At 37.5% G+C, this 20,051-nt stretch overlaps 1 protein-coding gene across 1 annotated transcript in view; it reads right to left on the bottom strand.

Annotated features, from left to right (window-relative positions):
- The window catches only part of sntg2 (syntrophin, gamma 2), an 86,137-nt gene that overhangs the window by 43,183 nt on the left and 22,903 nt on the right, over window positions 1-20,051 (bottom strand). Inside the window, exons 2-9 of the mRNA XM_042388240.1 lie at window positions 17,820-17,957; window positions 17,665-17,721; window positions 17,450-17,507; window positions 15,645-15,688; window positions 14,841-14,882; window positions 13,658-13,745; window positions 11,646-11,728; window positions 149-273 (exon numbers count right to left, since the gene is read on the bottom strand). Of these exons, the coding sequence (XP_042244174.1) occupies window positions 149-273; window positions 11,646-11,728; window positions 13,658-13,745; window positions 14,841-14,882; window positions 15,645-15,688; window positions 17,450-17,507; window positions 17,665-17,721; window positions 17,820-17,957 (635 nt within the window). The remainder of the gene's footprint in view (window positions 1-148; window positions 274-11,645; window positions 11,729-13,657; window positions 13,746-14,840; window positions 14,883-15,644; window positions 15,689-17,449; window positions 17,508-17,664; window positions 17,722-17,819; window positions 17,958-20,051) is intronic.

A 20,051-nucleotide genomic window follows, 5' to 3' on the forward strand; every position in this document is an offset into this window, starting at 1 on the left:
CAGTGACCTTTTAAGCCGTTTATGCCTGTGCATAGATATTGGCATTAACATCCTCCCGCCTAAATGAAAAGTGCTTGCTAAGCCAACAACTGTGCTCAGTGAACTGTGGACCTTAGAGGTGAATTATATCATGCTGGATTACCCTTACCTTAATTTATCTGTGCCAGCTTTGTATCTGGAGACTCTGGCCATCAACAAGGGCAGGGAGACAGCATCCAGCCAGCGTTTCTCATACTTTGGTTCATTAGCTGAGGGCGAAGGGGGAGATGGAGCCTGCGTAGAATACATGAACAATGCAATGAGCTTCCTGCTTCTTTCACCAAGTCCCTTTGATCATTGAGATGTGGCCTGAATGCAACAATTACACCATTTACATGCACAAAGAATTCTCAACATGGGCTGGTCAGATATGTGTAAACATCAAAATAACACACTTGGATACTTAGAATTCCTGCGTATAACACCAGCACCTACTGTATCACCATTAATACCTTAGTCCTAATCTGCTACTGTATACAGTCCCAAGCTCCCACTGTCTGCTCTCTGCAGGCTTGTCTCACCTGAGGTCATAGACTTCCTCTGCTTTCTACTTGTAATTTTCTCTTAAATTATCAAATGTATGTATGTACTTAAGTATTTTGTTCTTTTTCTGCACTGAAAGTTAAAGGGCTAGTCTCCAGTCCTTTGATCTTAGGTTTAATCCCACTCAACAGCAGTCAGTCTGGTGTTATGTAAGAATGTCGACCATGCGTTGATGGATCAGATACAGCAGCTTCTCTCCAGTGATTTTAGTTATTTACCTCAGAGTCAGCGCTGCATGAAACTGCACATTTTTGTTGTCAACATTTTAATTGTTCAACTCTCCTCAGTTCTTCTTTCTACCGGGAGAGGCCTCAATGAGGAAGGTTTAGCCACAGCAAAGTTGTGTAATTAGTTGACTAATTAAATTTTAAAATTGACAAAACTAATCACCAACAACTTTGGTAATTGATTAAATATTTATGAGATTAAAAAAGACAAAATTTGCTGGTTCTTGTGGATATCACATTTAAGATGCTGACACAAATTGAAAATATCTAGGGTTTGTGGATTGCTGGTCCAACAAAAAAAAATATTTAAAAGACAACTCTTTTGTTTTTTTCTGATATTGTTTGCTAATCAGAAAAATGATCAGCAGATTAATTGAAAATGAAAATAATTGTTAGCTGAAGCCCTGATTCATTTAGGCAAAGAGTTGACAGGCCAATCAGGCCATAGAGTAAGCTGAGGCCAAAAAAGAGGTAACATTCGTTATTTAGTTTCAAAGAGAAACCGAATAAATTGTTTTGTTTATTTAAATGGCTCCTTATTACAGTAGCTGTCACCAATACTACAGCTTCTCTTTCTCAGGTCCACAAGAAAAATAACTAGAACTACAGCAATTTAATTGAATATAATTATGCAGTGCAAAATAATATTGAATATGAATAGATATTTTGAAACTAGGTAAATAAATATACCTAGAACCAGTGCCATTTAGTAACACTAACAATACTGACAATATATGAAATCATAACCATGTGTGCCTTCATTGTGTACAAATACGTTCACCAGTAGAAAGCATGTATTTACCCACTTTATACACACAAGAGGGTCCAGAGTAAAATCTATGATGAGTGGATAAAAACAGACAGAAAATGCCTCTTGACTTTCATTAATGACAGATTGAATCTGGTTCTGATATGATCTCAACTGTGAGTGTTGTGGTTTCAAGAAGTCATTGATGGATGACATTCATCTCAGCAGCTGTTTGTTTCTATAAGCTCTTTTTGATAGATTTTTGAAAACTGTGAGCCTGTAGTATGAGCTGCTGACTGTGGAAAACACACAGGTGCATTTCAACTTTTCAAAAAAATTACAATAGCAGCTTAAAGATATCTGGCTTATAGCAATAATAAAGATGTTAATGTGGCATGGAATCATCTTTTGTTTTTGAAAGCTGTGCTCTGGTTTACTTTCTTTTGGTAGCAATACTCAAGGCAACAAGCAGGATTTCACTTCACAGCAATTCACTGTCACTATTATAGCCAACACTTCTTTTCCTCATGTTAGTAGTCTACTGCTCAGAGTAGGAAGGGGTGGATAAAATATCACAATATCACACACTGGCTCACATTCAAACTCCTTTGTGATAAAGTTTTTTTTTTTTTGGACAATGGCTTAAAGGCTTTATACAGCTGAAATAGAGTATAAAAGTGATTCCAGTGAAGACATGATTTACAAAGGAGAATGTCTTGCCACGATCACTAAAATGTCAATATTACTTTAATATTGTTGCAAAAAATTGAATTCTCTCTCACAGAAGTTTCATTTCTTCACCAAATGTTTTCTGCAAGCTGAAATTCTATTACAGTATGTCCTCCAGAGGTTTGCAAGGAACAACTAGTCTGCAGTCTGGTTCTGGACAATGGACTGCAGCAAATTGCTGGAAACACTGCAGCATCTTATCACCTGTCATGAGCAGTTACTTAAACTGGTCAGCTAAACTCAATGGTATAATTTGCACTGGGGACAGGAGGTACATGTCTCCCTCACTTTTCAAAATTCTTTTGTCTCACCCACTCAGATCTCTCTGATCAGTGTCATCTGGTTATCCAGCCACTATAGTGCAGATGAAAGAAGAGAAAAATTTTGGTGTGCTAATCTGAGTTGCTTTCAGTTATTACCGCATGCTCATAGCAATATACTAGACAGGCAGCAGTTAGTAGTACAGCGAGGGCTTTTCAGATTATTTTGTCCTGGGATTCGCCTGTCAGGCTACTTACAGGCCCGACCTTATTGCTGTTGGGGGTGTATGCAGCCTAAGAGAAAGACCTGAAGACCAACTCAAAGCTGAAAAAAGAACTTCACCATGTCCACAAGTTTTTTTGGATAATAAATATCAGTTAATCTGTATTTCTACTTCATATTATACAATTAACATTCAAATAAAGTTAATTGAAAATCAGTCAAAGATATAGCAGTAAAGGACTTTTTCTTTTTGAATGGTGTTCCTAATATTTTGTCCACCCATTAGCATACATGAGGTGGGCAAAATATTAGGAACACTTTTCAACATAAAATGCACTCCAGTATGTCATCACCACCCACTACGACCTCAATAATAAAGATAAAGTGCACAAAGACAGATGCTAAACTCAATTTTTCATATTATTATTGATATCAAAGTCAAAATTGTGATTGCGGTATGACAATACAAAACTGCAGTTTTTCAGATGCCTCTAAAAGCGTTCAAATTTAAAGATTTAATGAAGCCCCCAAGGAGACTGATGGCAGCGCATCAGGAAGATACATTCTAAAGGTCCTGAAGCACAATATATGACAAAAGCTTTGATAGCTGGAAGAGCGCCACATTTAAATGCAAATCACACTACACTTAATGAAGAACAGATGCATTACACGTTATCTAATGAGTTACAAGCTTAGGGATCAAATGAGTAACGCTTTAGCAACATCAAACAGTGAATCATTCCTGCAGCTAAAGATTATCTGTCAGCACAAAATCCCAAAACTCCTCCAAACAACACCAAACAATCAGTATCATTATACACACAGTACAGGTAGGTGCGTGTTCATCACACAAGAAGCAAATCACCTGCCTCCCCCCTCCTCGAGTTCAAAATGGCTGAACATATTACCAGAGCATTAAAATAGCCTCTGGGTAGAATGTAGTCAAGAATGAACAGCAGAGAAAAACTGCATACCTTTGCAAATTAAGTGGCACATCATTGCTGAACTACAACATGTCGCATGCAGACCCCTGTCAGCTGCACACCAGTAATTACTACATTTCTACAGAAATGATCATCCTTTTCTCCATTTATCTCAACCAAGAACACAATGTTTTAGTTGACTCTCAAGTGGAGCTCTGCAGTGAGTAGGTGAGGTGGCAGGAAATAGAAAACTATCAGGCTGTCAGAGTGGATTACTCTGACAAAGCACCTGCCTCTACTGAAGAGCTGGAAAATAGGAACTAAAGCCACTGTGTTGTTTTTCGGATCAGTCAGCCACTCCTTCACGGATACTGATACTCCAGAGGTGAATTGAAGCAAGCATAATTATTTGAAAGCATGTAAATGAATCCATAAGGTAAATGGCCCAGGGTACAATGAAAAGGAAAACCATATCAGTCATTTCAATGTCAAGAGTCCATACTGAAGACAGAGCTTAGTGAATTATAAGCATGTTGTGTGAGTGCTTGGAGAAGAAAAAACTCAAGCAAAAACATGATTATACCTTTTAAACTGTACTAGGGGGAAATCTCATGATTCGATTCCGAGTCTTGGGGTCATGATTCGATTCACAATTGATTCACGATTCAAAACGATTCGCGATTCAAAATCAATTCTCAATTCAATACATTCATAGATTTGATTCTAGATTGATGTTTTGAGTAACTCTTTCCATTTGACTGCAGTAGACACTTTTATAGGTCTCAAAGGAAAAAAAAAAAATCACACTGAATCAAATGTAAGATTTATTTTCCTTTAGTCCACTCAGTCAATAGGAAACCAAGGCAGCCCTGAGACAAGAGGTAAAACAAATACTTGATACAAAAATAAAAATGATTGCAATGATAAACTGCTGAGTGTAAAACCTCAAATAATAGGCTAACTTAAATTCCTACTTCAATTAACAAAATCAAACAAACAATAGCTGCCTGCTACATTTAGCTGCAAAGTGCATACAAGAAAACCGATCACTCTTAGTGAGTGATTATTATAACCGATTTTGTTTCTTTCTCTTAATTTCTCATGCAGATTACCATCTAATTGATATTTGTATATTTACTACATGAATATAAAGTAATGAATCGGGCAGCTTCGCTATTTACCGAATTTTATTGACTGTTTCAAAATACAGAGCAGCTGTTTAAACGCTTGTTTCGCTGCTGCATCTCGTTGGCTTGTTTTTGGCAGTTTGTCATAAGTTTCAAGGAGACGTTTTTCATTGAGAGAAAATAACTTTCTCATTCCCGTCCTCAGATAACCAGCTGGCAGCAGATCTGTTGTGCGTTCAGGCTGTGGTGGTGGGGGCTGCAGGGGCCGCAGCGAGAAAGTTGAACAAGAATCAAATTTTGGAGAAACGCAACCTGTAATGCTGTACAACCTGCCATATGACAAAAACATCACTAGGAAGAGGGGAGGACATTTCTCTTCGTTTGATAACGTGAAAAGTAAAGTTAGGCTTTGCTGACGGCTTCCCGACTCATTTCAAAAAGACGAGAGAGAAGCAGTGGTTGAGCGAGCTAGAGAGTGAATGAAGAGTGAATGAAGAGGAGGAGCTGGTAACATTAGTGAGGAAGCTGGTGAATCAGATCAATAAAACGTTATTTTCTGACTGTTTCACATCGGTTACGAATAAATAAGCCCACAATGGCACAAACCTGCGGAAGTGCGTTGCAGCGCCTGATAATGGCATTAAGCTCCTTCTTCCCTTCGAGATAAGAAAATCCAAAATATGTCCAAATGATCGCCTTCATAGCCGATGGACCGGGGTGGCGTCATTGCGCCATCTATGGGATTTAGCGAGTTAATTCATGTCAGGAAAAAATGGAAAACAGCGTTGTGGCAAGACTGAAAAATGTGAATCGATTTTTGGAATTTCTGAATCGATTCTTAATCGGCAGAGATAAAATCACGATTCTTATGTGAATCGTTTTTTTTTTGCGCACCCCTATCATATACTATAGGTCATATACTATATGATAAATGTAAGAAAAACATAGTTACTACTGTATATTTTGTTGGGTGAAATTACCTATCATTACAAGAGTAATGGTTTGGTTCATTGCTGCCATGCCACAGTGAAGGGGTTCTTTTGTGAAGAGGTAAGGCAATTAACTTTTTTGTTGTACTTTCCCTCAACTTGCCTCCCCTATTTTGACTTCTGTTCCTGCATTTCCATAGTTTCAACACCTCCCAATGTACTCAGCTGGCCTTGTAGCATCCAGCCGTTAAATGTACAGGTATAGAGAGCGATATGAACCTCAGGAAAGCAATGTCTTTTCTGTCAAGAAAACTGGAGCATCATGAGCCTCACCTCACTGTGCCCCTTGTGGGTGCACTGCATTCGGGTTTATTGGGTCTGCTGTCAGTATAGAAATTGCTGTCTCTTACTCTGTCATTTCTCCCTGTGTGATTGTTAATGAAAAATGGTGAGTATAGATAGGAGCCCTACCCCAATTCCACAGAACTCAGAAAAGCATTTATTGCTAATGCTTTAGACATTACCCTAATTTCATGTGCTGAAAACATGTAATTTGTAGTAACATTCGGCCTTTTGAAACAACAAAATGGACCCAGAAATGCAAAGAAAATTTTTGCTCCTTTCTTGAAGTGGATGTTGTGGAACATCATCAAGGTTATGTTGGCAAAAAAAAAAAACAAAAACAAAAGAAAAAACATCCACATCACAGCCTTGGGTATGGCAGTTGGCCTGCAACATAGCTTGTGAATGTAATATAAAAGGTTTAGCACCCAGGAGGTTTAACAATCAGCTCTAGCAAGTCAAAAGACACATTTTGTCTCCTAAAAGCTTTTCTCTTTGTCATCAACTTAACATTTTAAAATAGTGAATGTGTTAGCAAATAGTTACACATTTACACATTCAGCAGATATATAGCATTTATTTGTTGTGTTTCTGGCCACCTGATAAATGTAAATCTCATATTCACTCTTTTTAGCTCTGGTTTTGTCTCAATCACATGCTCCACCATGTTCACTAGCTAGCTGAAAACGATTTCTATCTGCTGTTTGGAGCTAGTCAGGTAGTGTACAGTGAGTTTATCAGAGCTTTTTTTTATTTTTATTTTTTTTACTGAAAACAGGTAGATACTGTGCTGTGAAACAAAACAGTAAAGTTGTTTTAAAGTCCTATCCAAAATAATGAGCTGAAAGATGCTAAAAAGCTCTGTAAAGCTGAGGGAATCTCTAGAGTTGGGTGATAATTCTCTGTAGGCTTTGTCACTTTCTCATGAGTAACCCCTTTCATACTATATGTAGTGTATTGATAAATTGTTAATATAAAAATTTTATTAGTGCAGCATTAAATGTGCCCAGAACTTGAGTTGGAAATGGCACCAATCTGTGCCAACAACTTATTTGTAAGACTCACAAAAAACCCTCTTGACCAAGTTTCTCAGATGAAAAAAAATCATGGGCTTTGTTCAAAAGTGAGATACAAAGGCAGAAAAAAACATTTGCTGTTATTTCCTGAACTATCCAGAATTTGCAAAAGATGTGTAGTACAAACAGGTCAAATACCATTTCAACCCTCACCCGACCTCAGGTTTAATGGTCCTTTACATTACAGACTATTTCATGCGATACAGACTTGCTTAATGGCATGCAATGTCATTTTTGTCTTTTTAGGGGAAAATGAAGTTATGGGTTGCCCTAGTTTCTTGCAAACCTTTATCTGGAGGCTTCCTATCATTACAGTCTGAACATTAAAGTGAATTCACATCTTATGCTGCACTGAAAAAAAACCAACACAACAAGCAATTATTCTAAGAAGAAAAACAACCACTCACATCATAGTTCTTATTTATAAGGCAAGAAGAATCTCACTTGACATGTGCAAAAATTTACTGGAGGCCAGCTTTTGCTATTTTGTATTTCTGGGGTGAGGACACTGCATGGCTAATTGTGTTTGTCAGCCACCTAGTTTTCAACAAGGGAATTAAATGTTAAGATCTGGCTCCAGCCAGCTGACCTATTATGTCACACTGAGTCATACCTAAGTTGTTTTTGCATAGGTAGGCATGTGTCAGGGCCTATTTTTTTCTTCAGATTAACCATGTGTACAAACTGGGAACTGAAAGAAACCATGCAAAGGTCCAGTGCACAAAGATGCTTTTCCCTTCTCCAGCTCCTTCTAGGGATTTTAATGAAAACACTTTAAATCTAGATTATCTATGAAAGGTTAAAGTGGCAACCTGCTGTCCTTCATGCTTTCTCTGAATAATGCATGTGAAATGACGAACTAGAGATAGAGTCTTTAGAGTTACTCTTTTCATTATAGATTACCGTATTAATATGCAATTTTCTGAGGCTTTACCATTAAAACAGTGAAATAGGGGCTTTGGGGGAAAAAATTAAACATTTACATTTTTCCACTCATCTACTTGCACAGTGTGCACCGTTTAGCCCGTAGACTCAACAGCAACATTAAGCCCAGTGTATGCTTTCCAAACATTTTGCTTCATTCCATTTTCTGCAACACAAGCAAAACATTTGTACCTGAGCCATTCTTCTAGGATGGGCAAAGGAATGAAGAGTATTTACTGTATGTTTTTGGGAGATATTGCCGGATTAGTCCTGTTGATACAGATGGTGAACTGATTGTATCACATTGTGTTTCAATAAGACTGAAACATTCTTCTGTGGAATCAGCAAAAATCCACAACTGGTACAGCATCCGACTATCATTCCCTGCAGTATACGCTGTAATCACAACCACCCCCACCCTACGATGAGACAGGCTCAGCAGCTTTTACTGCTAACACACAACCTAATGAAATGATTCTGGCTGTCTGGTCTTGCCTTTGACCCTTTCTTCCCTAAGAAACCACACCAACTGATTGAACTGTTGTGTGGTCTTATAAGATGACACAACAACAGTATTGCTACTGTGTGCAGAGATCACATCACAATAATGTGGCTTCACATGTGAGATTTAAATTAATGAATGGGGATGGATTCTCCACATTCAACATTCAATAATCAATGTGGCTAATTCACAGTTTGTAGTTAATGTATGATTAAAAATGTATAACTGTGCCATCTATTGCATAAAAATGAGTGATGATTTTGTAAAAGTGGGTGAAATGGTTCAAATCAATGTCATATCAGTAAGAATTTTTTTCCAATATCAATATATTATGATATATGCAAAGTAATTAAATAGATTAAATGCAATGTTCCATTCTTTATTTCGTTAAACAAGTCTTTAGTGATTCATTTTGTTAGTTTCTATTTACAATTAACATGAAATCATTAATTTAGACAACACACAAGCAAACATGAAAAACATCATCATGATACAGTTTCACTTAAAGTTGAAAAATGATGGTATTGAATTATTGCCCAGCTGGTAAGTTGGTCTTGTAAAAGCCTAACTTATTTGAAAGAAATAGATTAACGAATTAAATAATAATTCGCTGGTTTTAAAACTTGTTTCCATGTATTAATCACAATAGTTGTTTAAATAGTCTACAACATCCACAAAACTTGCCAATATCCTCTGTATCAGTGTAGCCAACAGCCCAGTTTACTATTATCGCCCTTTGACCCTAAAGTATGTTGACATCAGTGAGGGGTTGAAGAACAACAGGGAGAGTTTAGCTGAGATAAGTTTAATTCTCTTCCCTCTGCCCGGGGAGCAGCTGCACAGCAGCCAGCTATCAGGGCTGGAACATGCATTTTTGACAGCCAAACACCGTCCTAGCATATATGCGCAGAGGACATTATGGATTACTTCACATTTAATAACATGTCAAAGTCAAAGCGGATTTGTATGAGCCACAGTCCACAAAGAGAGGCAGAGGCTCAGGCTGCAGCTGATAGTGCTGCTGCTGCTCACTGGCTAGTGGTTAGCCCTGCTGAGCTAGCTGGGATGATAAAAACAGAGTATTGGTTAACTGTGAACAGAGTTGATTGTAAGTATTTTGGCTACAGTTGCCCTCCAATGTGAAGTGAAACTGAGTCAATATAATACAATGACCTTTCTCATTAAAAAAAGTAACTGCATAACTAATTTCTCAGCAAAGGTACTTGTTATATTACTTTTTTTGTCAGCCCAGCTACATAAAAGGTGCCTTCCAACAAACCCAAAGCCTTCACATCCACACGTTATATCTCCTGTATTTAACCATGTAGAAACAGAAAACAAGAAAGCAAAGCCAGGTTGCTAAATGTAGGCTTACAAGTGGTTGGCTAGCCAGCTAACAAGACACATCATTTAAATAAGACAAATATGGAGTGATATGGGAGGCACAGAAGACATTTTGACTTGTCATAGTAGGAAAAGCACAGGTATTATTAATAACATTAACAATGGCTCAGTTCTATTCAAGTGTCCCAGTAAGCCATGACAGTGAGCCAGCATGCAAAACACCAGAACCCTGAAACTGAAGCAGATAAATGGAATTCAGCCATCATTCATTTCATTATTTACACCTGTGATTTTCCTACTGTAACATGTTAAAATGAAAAAGGTCTTTTCTGCTCATTTGGTAGAGGCTAGCCACCTCCCCCCACATCCAGCCCTTGCGCCACGTTAATACCTCCTGGACCAGTCTGTCCAATGAACACACTATGGTAAGACAAACCACCTCCCCAAAATGTCAAAGTAACTAAATTACTGAATTTCAAATTATAATCATTTACACTACTTGTGAGTGAAAAAAAAGTAATCATACTACTGTAACACGTTACTAAGTTACAAACTATTGCCCAGTGCTCTTGTAAACCCAATTAAATGTCTCTACAGGTTCTGTATGATTGACATCTCCCTGATTCTCCTGTTAGTTTTGTTGCACCTATTAGGGTAGGACAACTTATACTGTATGTACATCTTTGCCATTCTTGATAGTACATGGGCGTCTAGGACCTAACATAAATCCCTGCCCAACCTCACCTGAGCAGATGTCTAATCAGACCGAATAACTGAAAAACCTGTGTGGGTGCACAGAGTCTCTTATTTGAACACAGTCATTATTTTCTCATGAACGACAGCACTTCCTAGAATTAAAAACAATCTGGCACATTTGTTCCATGATTGTCTTTTATTATGTGGATTCTGATGCCATTCCAGGTGCAGATGCAGATTAACCATTTCCAAACATTTTCTATTAAAATGACAAATTCTGAGGACTGTGCAGCCATATGTGTACAGTTGCTAGCCGTTTCTGGTGAGAAGAGCCAAATGGAGATGCTGGCCATTTCACCTGAGCCTTTCAAACCACACTGATCAGTTGTTGTGTATATGGCCATTGCACAGACATGATACAAAACATTAATTAACAGTTTAGTAGAAATAAATACTCCTAAAGCTACGCTAGTTTGAGGGGTCACTGGTGAAAGCCTCATGTGCATTGCATTGTGGTACTTGCAGGCACTCCTTGCTCTGAGCAAGAGAAAACGTGTTGTCTTAATGGACTACACCACCAATGAACCCAACATAAGTCAAGTTTTATATTCTAGTGCAGTTGTTTTTCAAAATGTAACCACAGCTGTTGCAATGCTTAAGTGACAGTTTTAATCAATATTTAGACAGTTTTCTATGATACTGTATGCACACTTAATTCTTGACACTGACAATTCACAATGGTATTACACAATGTGACGGGGCTACTTTTAAACAACTGTAGGTTCAAAGCATGTTTAAGTGTTACATAATTTGGTATTGAATACGTGAGAGGTTGTAATAACTGGTGAATAAGGCCATCAGATAGACATTTATACTGTAAATACTGTGTTGTACTGAGTTGGTAGAGTGTCAAGCAACTTAAATGCTATTTAAAACGTATACATTTGGGAATGGGAAAGATAAATAAACATAATCTAATATACAAGATACAGTATCAAATAGATCTCTCTTACCGTGTTGTTTCCATTTAAATGTAAGCCACTGTCAAAGAGTGGAGAGGATACTCGACTGTGATCAGTGGACGGCCCAGGAGAACCTGAGAAAGAGAGGAGAACGATTCATGTTCTTTACATAAAAGCTTCAGAAGAATCACAGTTTAACATTCAGTCCAACTTCCAACTATTATTTCATTTCACCAGAAACAAAGAACATAAGAGTTGCACATAAACCTCAGAGAGCGTGGCCCAGTTCATAGTGTTAAATTTTATATTTATTATTGACTTTATTCTGCTGCCCTGCCTTGAAGCCATGGAAGAGATCATGGACAGCATCCAAAAGAGACAAATGCAGCTGTTTGATATGATATTAGCTTGGCATTAAGAGGACCTGCTTTCTGATTCAGTCACACTCGGTAAAGTGTGGCAAACAGCTCCAGGCCCCTCCTGCTGTCATTTGTGCCACAGTAAAACAAAGGACAGCTTAGTGAGAATACGACTTGAACCTTTCATTCTTAGGCAACAAAACACGATTCACCGGCCAAACACCCTACAGCAAAACCTGGGCATCTCTGCACTGACGCCTTCCTCTGAATGTTAACTTACCCCGAAGAAATGAGGAATTTTCTCACAGCGCTTTGAATTTGCAAGAATATAGTGGTTTATCAACTGAGCTACACATATTCATGCAAGTCTATTAGTATTAATTATTTTTCTACATCTGTGTGCTCTTCATACTTAGATAAATTGTACAAAATCATCATTATGATTGCTTGTGGAGACTGAAATCATTTGTATTACATGGTGCTCTTTCACTTTTTGCTTACAACTAATTCATAAGACAGCAATTATTGGTTGTTCAGCAGTCTGAATGTTTTTGCAACTGTGAACATCTGAAGCCTGAGCTGAGGTCCCATGTGCTGCAGACTTGAACGATGACGTTCACTGTTACATTTGTGCTGGCGATGTTAACTGCACATTTGCTCAGCATTTAAAGGAATAGTTCAACATTTTACGAAGTACATTTTTAGTATTCTTGCTAAGAGATATGTGACCATTAAATATGAAGCTAAAGAAGGAGACATTAGCTTAACATGAAAACAAAAATGACAAGTTGCGGTTTCTCAAAACAAAAAATACTTGCGTATTCATATATTCTGCATTTTCAATGAAGAAAAAGAAAAAGATGTCAATTTAAGAAATTGTATCTAGTTAATTGAACATGGAACTGCTTTAAATAATAAACAAATTATTATTTAAAGCAGTGTACTTTTGTAGGTCCACTTACTAATTTTGTATAGAACTTTCAACCACATCTTATGGTCTTCCTCACCAGATGGAGTTTGCTAAGTTGCCAAGGACAATGCTGAGAGCAAACTCAAGTTGAGGAAAGTTCCACTGAAGAAAACGGTGAGATGTGGTTGAAAAACACTAGTAAGACTAATTCGCTTGTCACTCATAATTACCATTGGCAACATGAAGATGTGTTATTTTCAGGTAAATAACCAGATATTCCTCAAATTGTGCAGTAACTTATAACTCTTTACAGTTTGCCATCGCCCATCACATTTACTTCATATGGAAAAAAACAAGGAAAGTCACAGTAATGTCAGCTATTTAAAAAAAGTGTTCGATGAAATTGCCAAACTTTCTAAAATTCCAATTTGTCTTCAGTCCTGCTTCAAATTCTCATTTTCTTGCTCACTATCATTTTCTAACCCACATACCTCGTTTCTCACCTTTTACCTGCTCCACATGGATGCTTTTAGTGTCTATGTGGCTGCTGAAGGTAAGTACAGGAGCAGAGAATTGCAGCTCGAGGTGTTGCTGTCATTACTGTTCGCTTCAGGCCACTGAGCACAACAATTTATAACTATGAAATAAATGCTCATCTATTGAACAGCTTTAGAGGGTTAAGTTGACCACAAATACAATCCCATAAATGTGGTATACTCCTTTATTTCTAAACTGACTGAATAAAAATGCTGTTTATTGTGAGTTTACACAGCATGAAAACACAGGACTCTTACCTAGAGGCAGTTTTAGAAATGATGGAACTTCTCGCAGGTAGCGAACACTGATGGTGACCTCATCTCCTGCGGTACGCAAGAGGTGAACCTGACAGGAGCGAGTGAGATAGAGATGGAGATAGCAAGAGAGAGAGAGATTGAAAGTGATGCAGCGAGATGAAATTAATCTCACATAGATGAAACAAGCCACATTCATGTCAAACTGTACACTGCCTGAGCAAACAAAATGCAACAAGAGAGGAGTGAAGAATATGTAATCATAAGTTAAAGCCTGACTGATGTGGGTTCACTTAAATAATCAAAGGCAGAGCTTGAATGCCGGCATTTCTCTTATGACAGGCGGCAGCAAAGTGACAGCTGACACTACAAAGTAATTACACTCTGAATGTCTGATTATCTAATGTCTACGTCACGTGATATAAAATATGTCCTCCAAGATGTCGAGTCAGTTTCAAAGAGGCGTTCAAGTAAGTTTAGATGTAAAGAATGAAATATCAAATCTGTCAGTCTATCTAGAACTACCTCGAAAACAGAGAAAAATGAGACACTTAAGTGTAACATCTAAAATGACAGGTCACTCTTACACACCCATAAGTCACTTCTGCTACCAGATCCCTCGCTATCCTCTCCAGCATTGCGTGGTTGCTCTTGTTACTTTAGCCTGAGCATCTGTCAGTGCCGAGAGACTAACAGCCTGTCATTAGAAACTCTAGATTTTGCTCTGAAGAGAAACTGCTCATTATGTGTTTTGATGCTCTGGAGGTGAATATAGTGAACAGCTGTTTGGGGATGCACGAAGAGACGGAGATGACAGGCATGGGAAGAGTGTGTGTGTGTGTGTGTGTGGGAGGGGGGGTGGTGGCAGAGAATAAAAGAAATATTCGACAAAGACAGGAGCTAAATTGGAGAGAGAAATTGAACAAAAAAATGCCCACATAAAACTCAAATATTAGCGCCCTCAGTTCCTCAGCAGCTTTTGATACCGTTCTACTCCTTTTCAACCTTTTCAATTTGTCACAGTGTAACTCAAAAACAGCCTCCTGCCAAGATGACATCTCAGATTGTTGAGGACCACCTCCGTCTTAAATAACCAGTGGGATTTTGTGTAAACCTGGGAGAAGGATGGAACAGCAATGGAGCAGGGTATTGACTTTTCTCAACAGTAAATTACAAATATACTCACAACTTCCTCATGAGTACAATGCTCTACATTTATGCCATTGACCTGAAGAAACCAACAGAGAAAGTGGAAAATCAAATAGGTAAATATGTCATACAGAAAGTGTGTAATTTAGCAACTCTGCTTATTTGATGCCTCTCTTGCCGTAACTTAAATAAGTACGTAAATAGATGCGATATTCTGATGGAAGAAATAGCACTTCATTTCATAATATAATTCATAACACCTTCCAATATGAATGTTAATATTGCTAGGCTGCCCAATGAATCTACTTGATATTCTAGATAAAGAGCACATCCAATAAACCTGCGCTCCTGCCAGACAGATTCAAATTAACTTTTTAAAAGATTAAATGAATATCATTACTAAATACAAGACACTTGTGGGTTTTGATGATTATTCTAATGAACAGAAGCCATTATTTATTGGTATCTTTATGATTAACCTAACACAGAATCTATGACAGTGAGGTATTTGTTTACATACATTGAAATCATGATTCAATAACAATAACAACAACAACAACAACAACAATAATAATAATAATAATAATAATAATAATAATAATAATAATAATAAGTTTAACCACAATAATATCTCCTCAAAAGTACATAGAGACATAATAAAAGACTCATTTGATTAAAATTATGCAGTTCAAAGTTAAAAAATATTCTCTTTCTATTTTCTCAATGAAATTAAAGTCTGTCAAAACGCGAGAGGGTTGAAATTAAGATGCAACAAGTTGCCACTCTTGGCGGTGACCCAAATCAACCTCGAAGCAAATAAGTCATGAACTGATGTACCAACCTGCAACACAGCATCCCCGACGAATAGCTTCCCCGTCTGATCGGCTGCAGGCGTCAATTGTCAAGTGTCAGAGGTTAATGAAAACATTAGAAAATAATTGCTCATTTCATACATGGTAATGTGGTGGAAATAGCAATCAGTGTCTCTGTCTGACTAATCTCAGGCAACATCCTACAGCTCAGAGAAAGAACACAGAAAAAGCATGAAATTTGAAACTAATCAGGATATAAACTCATTTGCAGCGGCATGGGGGGAAACAATGAAACCTCTGTTGTGGAAAGATTTGTGAAGCTCTGTGAAAAGGGCTCTTAACATCCCCGGGGATATGAAGACATGATTCTCTAGTATGCAAAAAAGGTATTAAGAGGGATGTGGGCAAAAAGACAAATTACAGGGCAACGGTTCACTGACATGACGCTCCGATAATGTATCCTAGCAGGATACTGAGAAGTCATCAGTTCTTACAATTTAACTGATAAACATGATTAAAGTATTTTCTTTTCCATCTAGCAAACAGCATGGTCATATTTACTCTTTCAGTCTGGCTACTTCTTCACAGTTTTTGCCCTTCCACAGCTTTTAGAGACAGCCTCGCTGATTATGAATGCCTATCCTGCCTGGAAATAATCTGTATCCTCTACACTCAACTAACAATGAATGCAAAAATAAGTTGACTCATATTCTATTCAGTGTCTACCAGTAAGTCTACATAAAAAGTCTACAAATAAAGCAGTTTTAACAGAATACTTAAACATTTTGGGGAAATATGATTTTTTATTTCTTTCTCAAGCTTGAGATGAAAGTTTGTACCATTCTCATATCTGTCCTTTAAGTATGGAGCTGGAAGTGGGACATGTTTAACCTAGCTTAGCATAAAGACAGGAAACAGGGGGCAAGTGTTAGCTTAGCACGGTCCAAAATGAAACTCTATAAACAGACTTATTTCCACAATCAAATCTTTTTAACCCTTACTTTAAAGGAAATGTAAGAACTTAAAGTTGTTAAATGGGGAGTTTGTTATCTTTAACAATTTCTTGGCCAACAAAAGCCGGGTGCATTGACTGTTCAGCAACCCAAAGTCTTGAAATCACAGTAAGATAGCCAGGTTTGGTACAATCGTGCTTGTACAGAGACCAAAACAAAAACCTGTTTTCTGATAGCATCTGGCAACCAGAGCTATAGCCGCAGATGCTAGGCGGATGATACACTGCCTTTCGTCAAGGAATACCCCCAAACAAACAACTAAAATCACTAAGTGTCATTTTTACATTTCTGTACATGTGCAGTTTAAATACACAGGAAACATTGTGTAGATAAGTCAACTTTAGAGGTGTTGTAGAGGTGTATTTTTTAACTTAAGTTAACTAAGAGTCATGCTAGAAGTTCTAGTCTTTATGCTAAGCTAGGCTAAACATGTCTTAAATCCAGTGTTGTACTTAACACATACATGAGAGTGGTATCAATCTTCTCGTCTAGCTCTGGGAAAGAAAGCAAATATAAGTAATCAAAAAAAAAATAAAAAAAATCCCAAAACTGTTATCCCATTTCTTTACACTTTAACAACCTTTTCTTTGATCATGTCCTATTTTAATCCATACTTCTACAGGAAATTGATGATGATGAAAATTAATGATGCTCAAAATGCTTTCATTGAGAATTTAAATGTCAATAGTAAAACATTTAGTGTCACTTTCCTCATTCTTTCATTACTATTTCAATATTGAACTCGATTAATGACATTTAACAGTGTATTGAAAACCATTTCCACATCCACATTACAGTAGTGAGATAAAATGCTTTCTTACCTACTTGATCTTTAAAAATCTTTGAAATAACCACAGGCACATTGTGCTCTGCACCTCCCTGAAAAGCAGGAGAGAAAGATGAGGATGAATGTTGTTGAATTTCAGCAGTGAAATTTGCCCCCAAAACCGCTCTCTCAGACAAACAGTCATCTTTGCAACCCAAAGCCTTTTCATTTCCACTTTAGTCTCTCCATAATCAAAACTTATCTGCTTACTTTGATGCTTAAGCCCAGACCGCCAGTCGCCTGTCTTCTGAGTACAACAGTTCTGTGCTTTAGAAAGTGGGAGTTTCTTATTGGCAAAAGGATATTGTGAACATTGAAACAGTATTCTGGGCATGAATTAAAATGGATGCCTCGGGCGCACTTACATTTACTTGGGATTCACTTCCTCCTGTGCAAACCACATCCAGCTTCTGTATGGTTAATACCTCTTTGGTCAGTTTCAGGCAGACATCATAGGTATTATTGGTCTCCTCATTGTACAGCAAAGCAATTCCAGATTTGGTCTGTTGGAATTGAGAAGAGCATTGACATTTGGCAAAGCAGAGCAATTATATACACAATGAACATTTTAATCCTCTTTTCTCAATGTGTCATTTGTGTAGTCTAGTTGTGTGTTAATTGGTTTTGCTTGACATTGTGAAAGTGTGAACCTTTGTGTAAGAGAAAAAACAAAAAGTTGCATGGTTGCATACGTAAGTTCAGGCAATTCCACTAGATAAATTGATGTAGAGGGCAGAAATGACAACAGTCAATTCAGATAACAGGACACAGCACAGACATTACACTATATATATACACACTATGACTTGGTGAAGATTCCACAAATACCTCTAAACAAAAAACAGTGCAGCTCAATCACACCCACAAACTGAATGCTTATCATTCTCTGTGATTTTCCACTGCACACACCAAATGAAAGAACCAACAATGTAAAGTCAAACAACTGAACTCTTGTGCTGCTCTTATTAATTTGAAATTTCCTCAACTTTTTGTTTACAGATTATGAGAGTGACTGCCAGACGGAGTTCTTTCAAATTCTAAAATGCTGCCAGTAACATTTCAGATAATAAAGTACAGTGTTTTTTTTGTCTGGTGTACTCCCACAGCCCCTGCACAGCTCAGATGCTCCTTCAGTGACACCACCTGTCATGTTACAAATGTTTTAATTTGTTGGTTAAACACTATTTATGAGCTAATAGTGTATTTTGTCACAATATTGTTTGCTTTGTCTTTTTTTTCCAGTTTGGTTAAGTTTGCATTGCTACTGTTATTACTTTGAGTGACAGAGGTTTGACATTTGAACCATTTGTCCATTACTGTTAACTATCTATTTTGGCTTCTCTGCTCACTTCCTTAGGAGTTTTCACTCACTCTCAATGAACCGCAACATGCCCACACCTGGCTAAGGGACCTCTGCTGCAGCTCTCTCCCCCTCATTTCCTGTCATCTTTCTACCATCTGATAAAGGCCTAAAACTGGAGTTGGTGGGAGTCCTGTCCTGTACAGTCAGTCAGCCTATCGTAGCTGGTAGATTGTTGGTTATTGTGACGATGAATATAATAAAGTTTAGCCTAACGTCATGCCAACTTGTATTTGTGTGTTTACGTTCCTGCTAAACACAAATGGTTTTTTTTTTTTTTTACCAAATCATAATTTCTATTTGACATGGTGGCATGGCTCAAGGGATTAATCAGATGGATTGCCATGAAATTTTCTACAGATATTCACAGTTTATTGAACTGTCTCGACAACTATTGGATGAATCACCATGAAATTTAGTTGATGTGCTCAAGATAAATTCTGACAACTTTGGTGATCCAAGTATAATTCTTTTTTTGGGGGGGGAAATTTTATGCTGAGAGATGAAAAGAAATGAGGGAAAGAAATTCAACAAAGGCACCTCCCCGGACTTAAACCAGGGATATTCATGGTTGGCATCTTAGCCCCTAGACAACAGGGGCACCTTGTAATCTAACAAATTTTAGTCCCCCTCCATTCAAAAACAAGTTTTTCATCTTGTTCCTACAGTTGGATGTTTGAGCTTTACTGTGCAGAATGATGTATGTGCAGAGTTTGACACCAGAAGCCTGTTGTCACATTCATCTGCAGAAGGTGGAAAGTTTCTCTATGTTTAGTAAAAATCTGATTTAAGGGGTGGGCCTATGGAAGCCAATCTTGGACCAATATTCAACTTAGACAGCTGTGATGTGGAACTTGCAGCCTTCAGTGCACATATAGTGAAAATGGACTTTGCTGTGAAATAGGAGACATCTTGTGTCAAGCAGTTAAACTTTTGAAATGAAATATATTTGCATATTCATGAACTCATTTTATGGATTTTAAAGTGGTAATTATACTTTTTTGTGGAAAAATCATATCAGACACACAATATTGTTCGAGGCAGAGTATTTTTATGTCTTAATACATGCCTGGAGGGGATCTTTAATTTGGTGAAATTTCATCAAGCGCCAAAATTTCAATTTGTTGTTTTAGACCAAAGTCTGCAAAACTAACATTCCCTTCAGCAAATGTCAATGCTAATGCCTAATATGCAAATGTTAGCATGCTAACACACTAAACCAACATGGCGAACATGG

This window comes from Thunnus maccoyii, chromosome 16 (genome assembly GCF_910596095.1).
Source record: "Thunnus maccoyii chromosome 16, fThuMac1.1, whole genome shotgun sequence".
NCBI lineage: Eukaryota > Metazoa > Chordata > Actinopteri > Scombriformes > Scombridae > Thunnus > Thunnus maccoyii.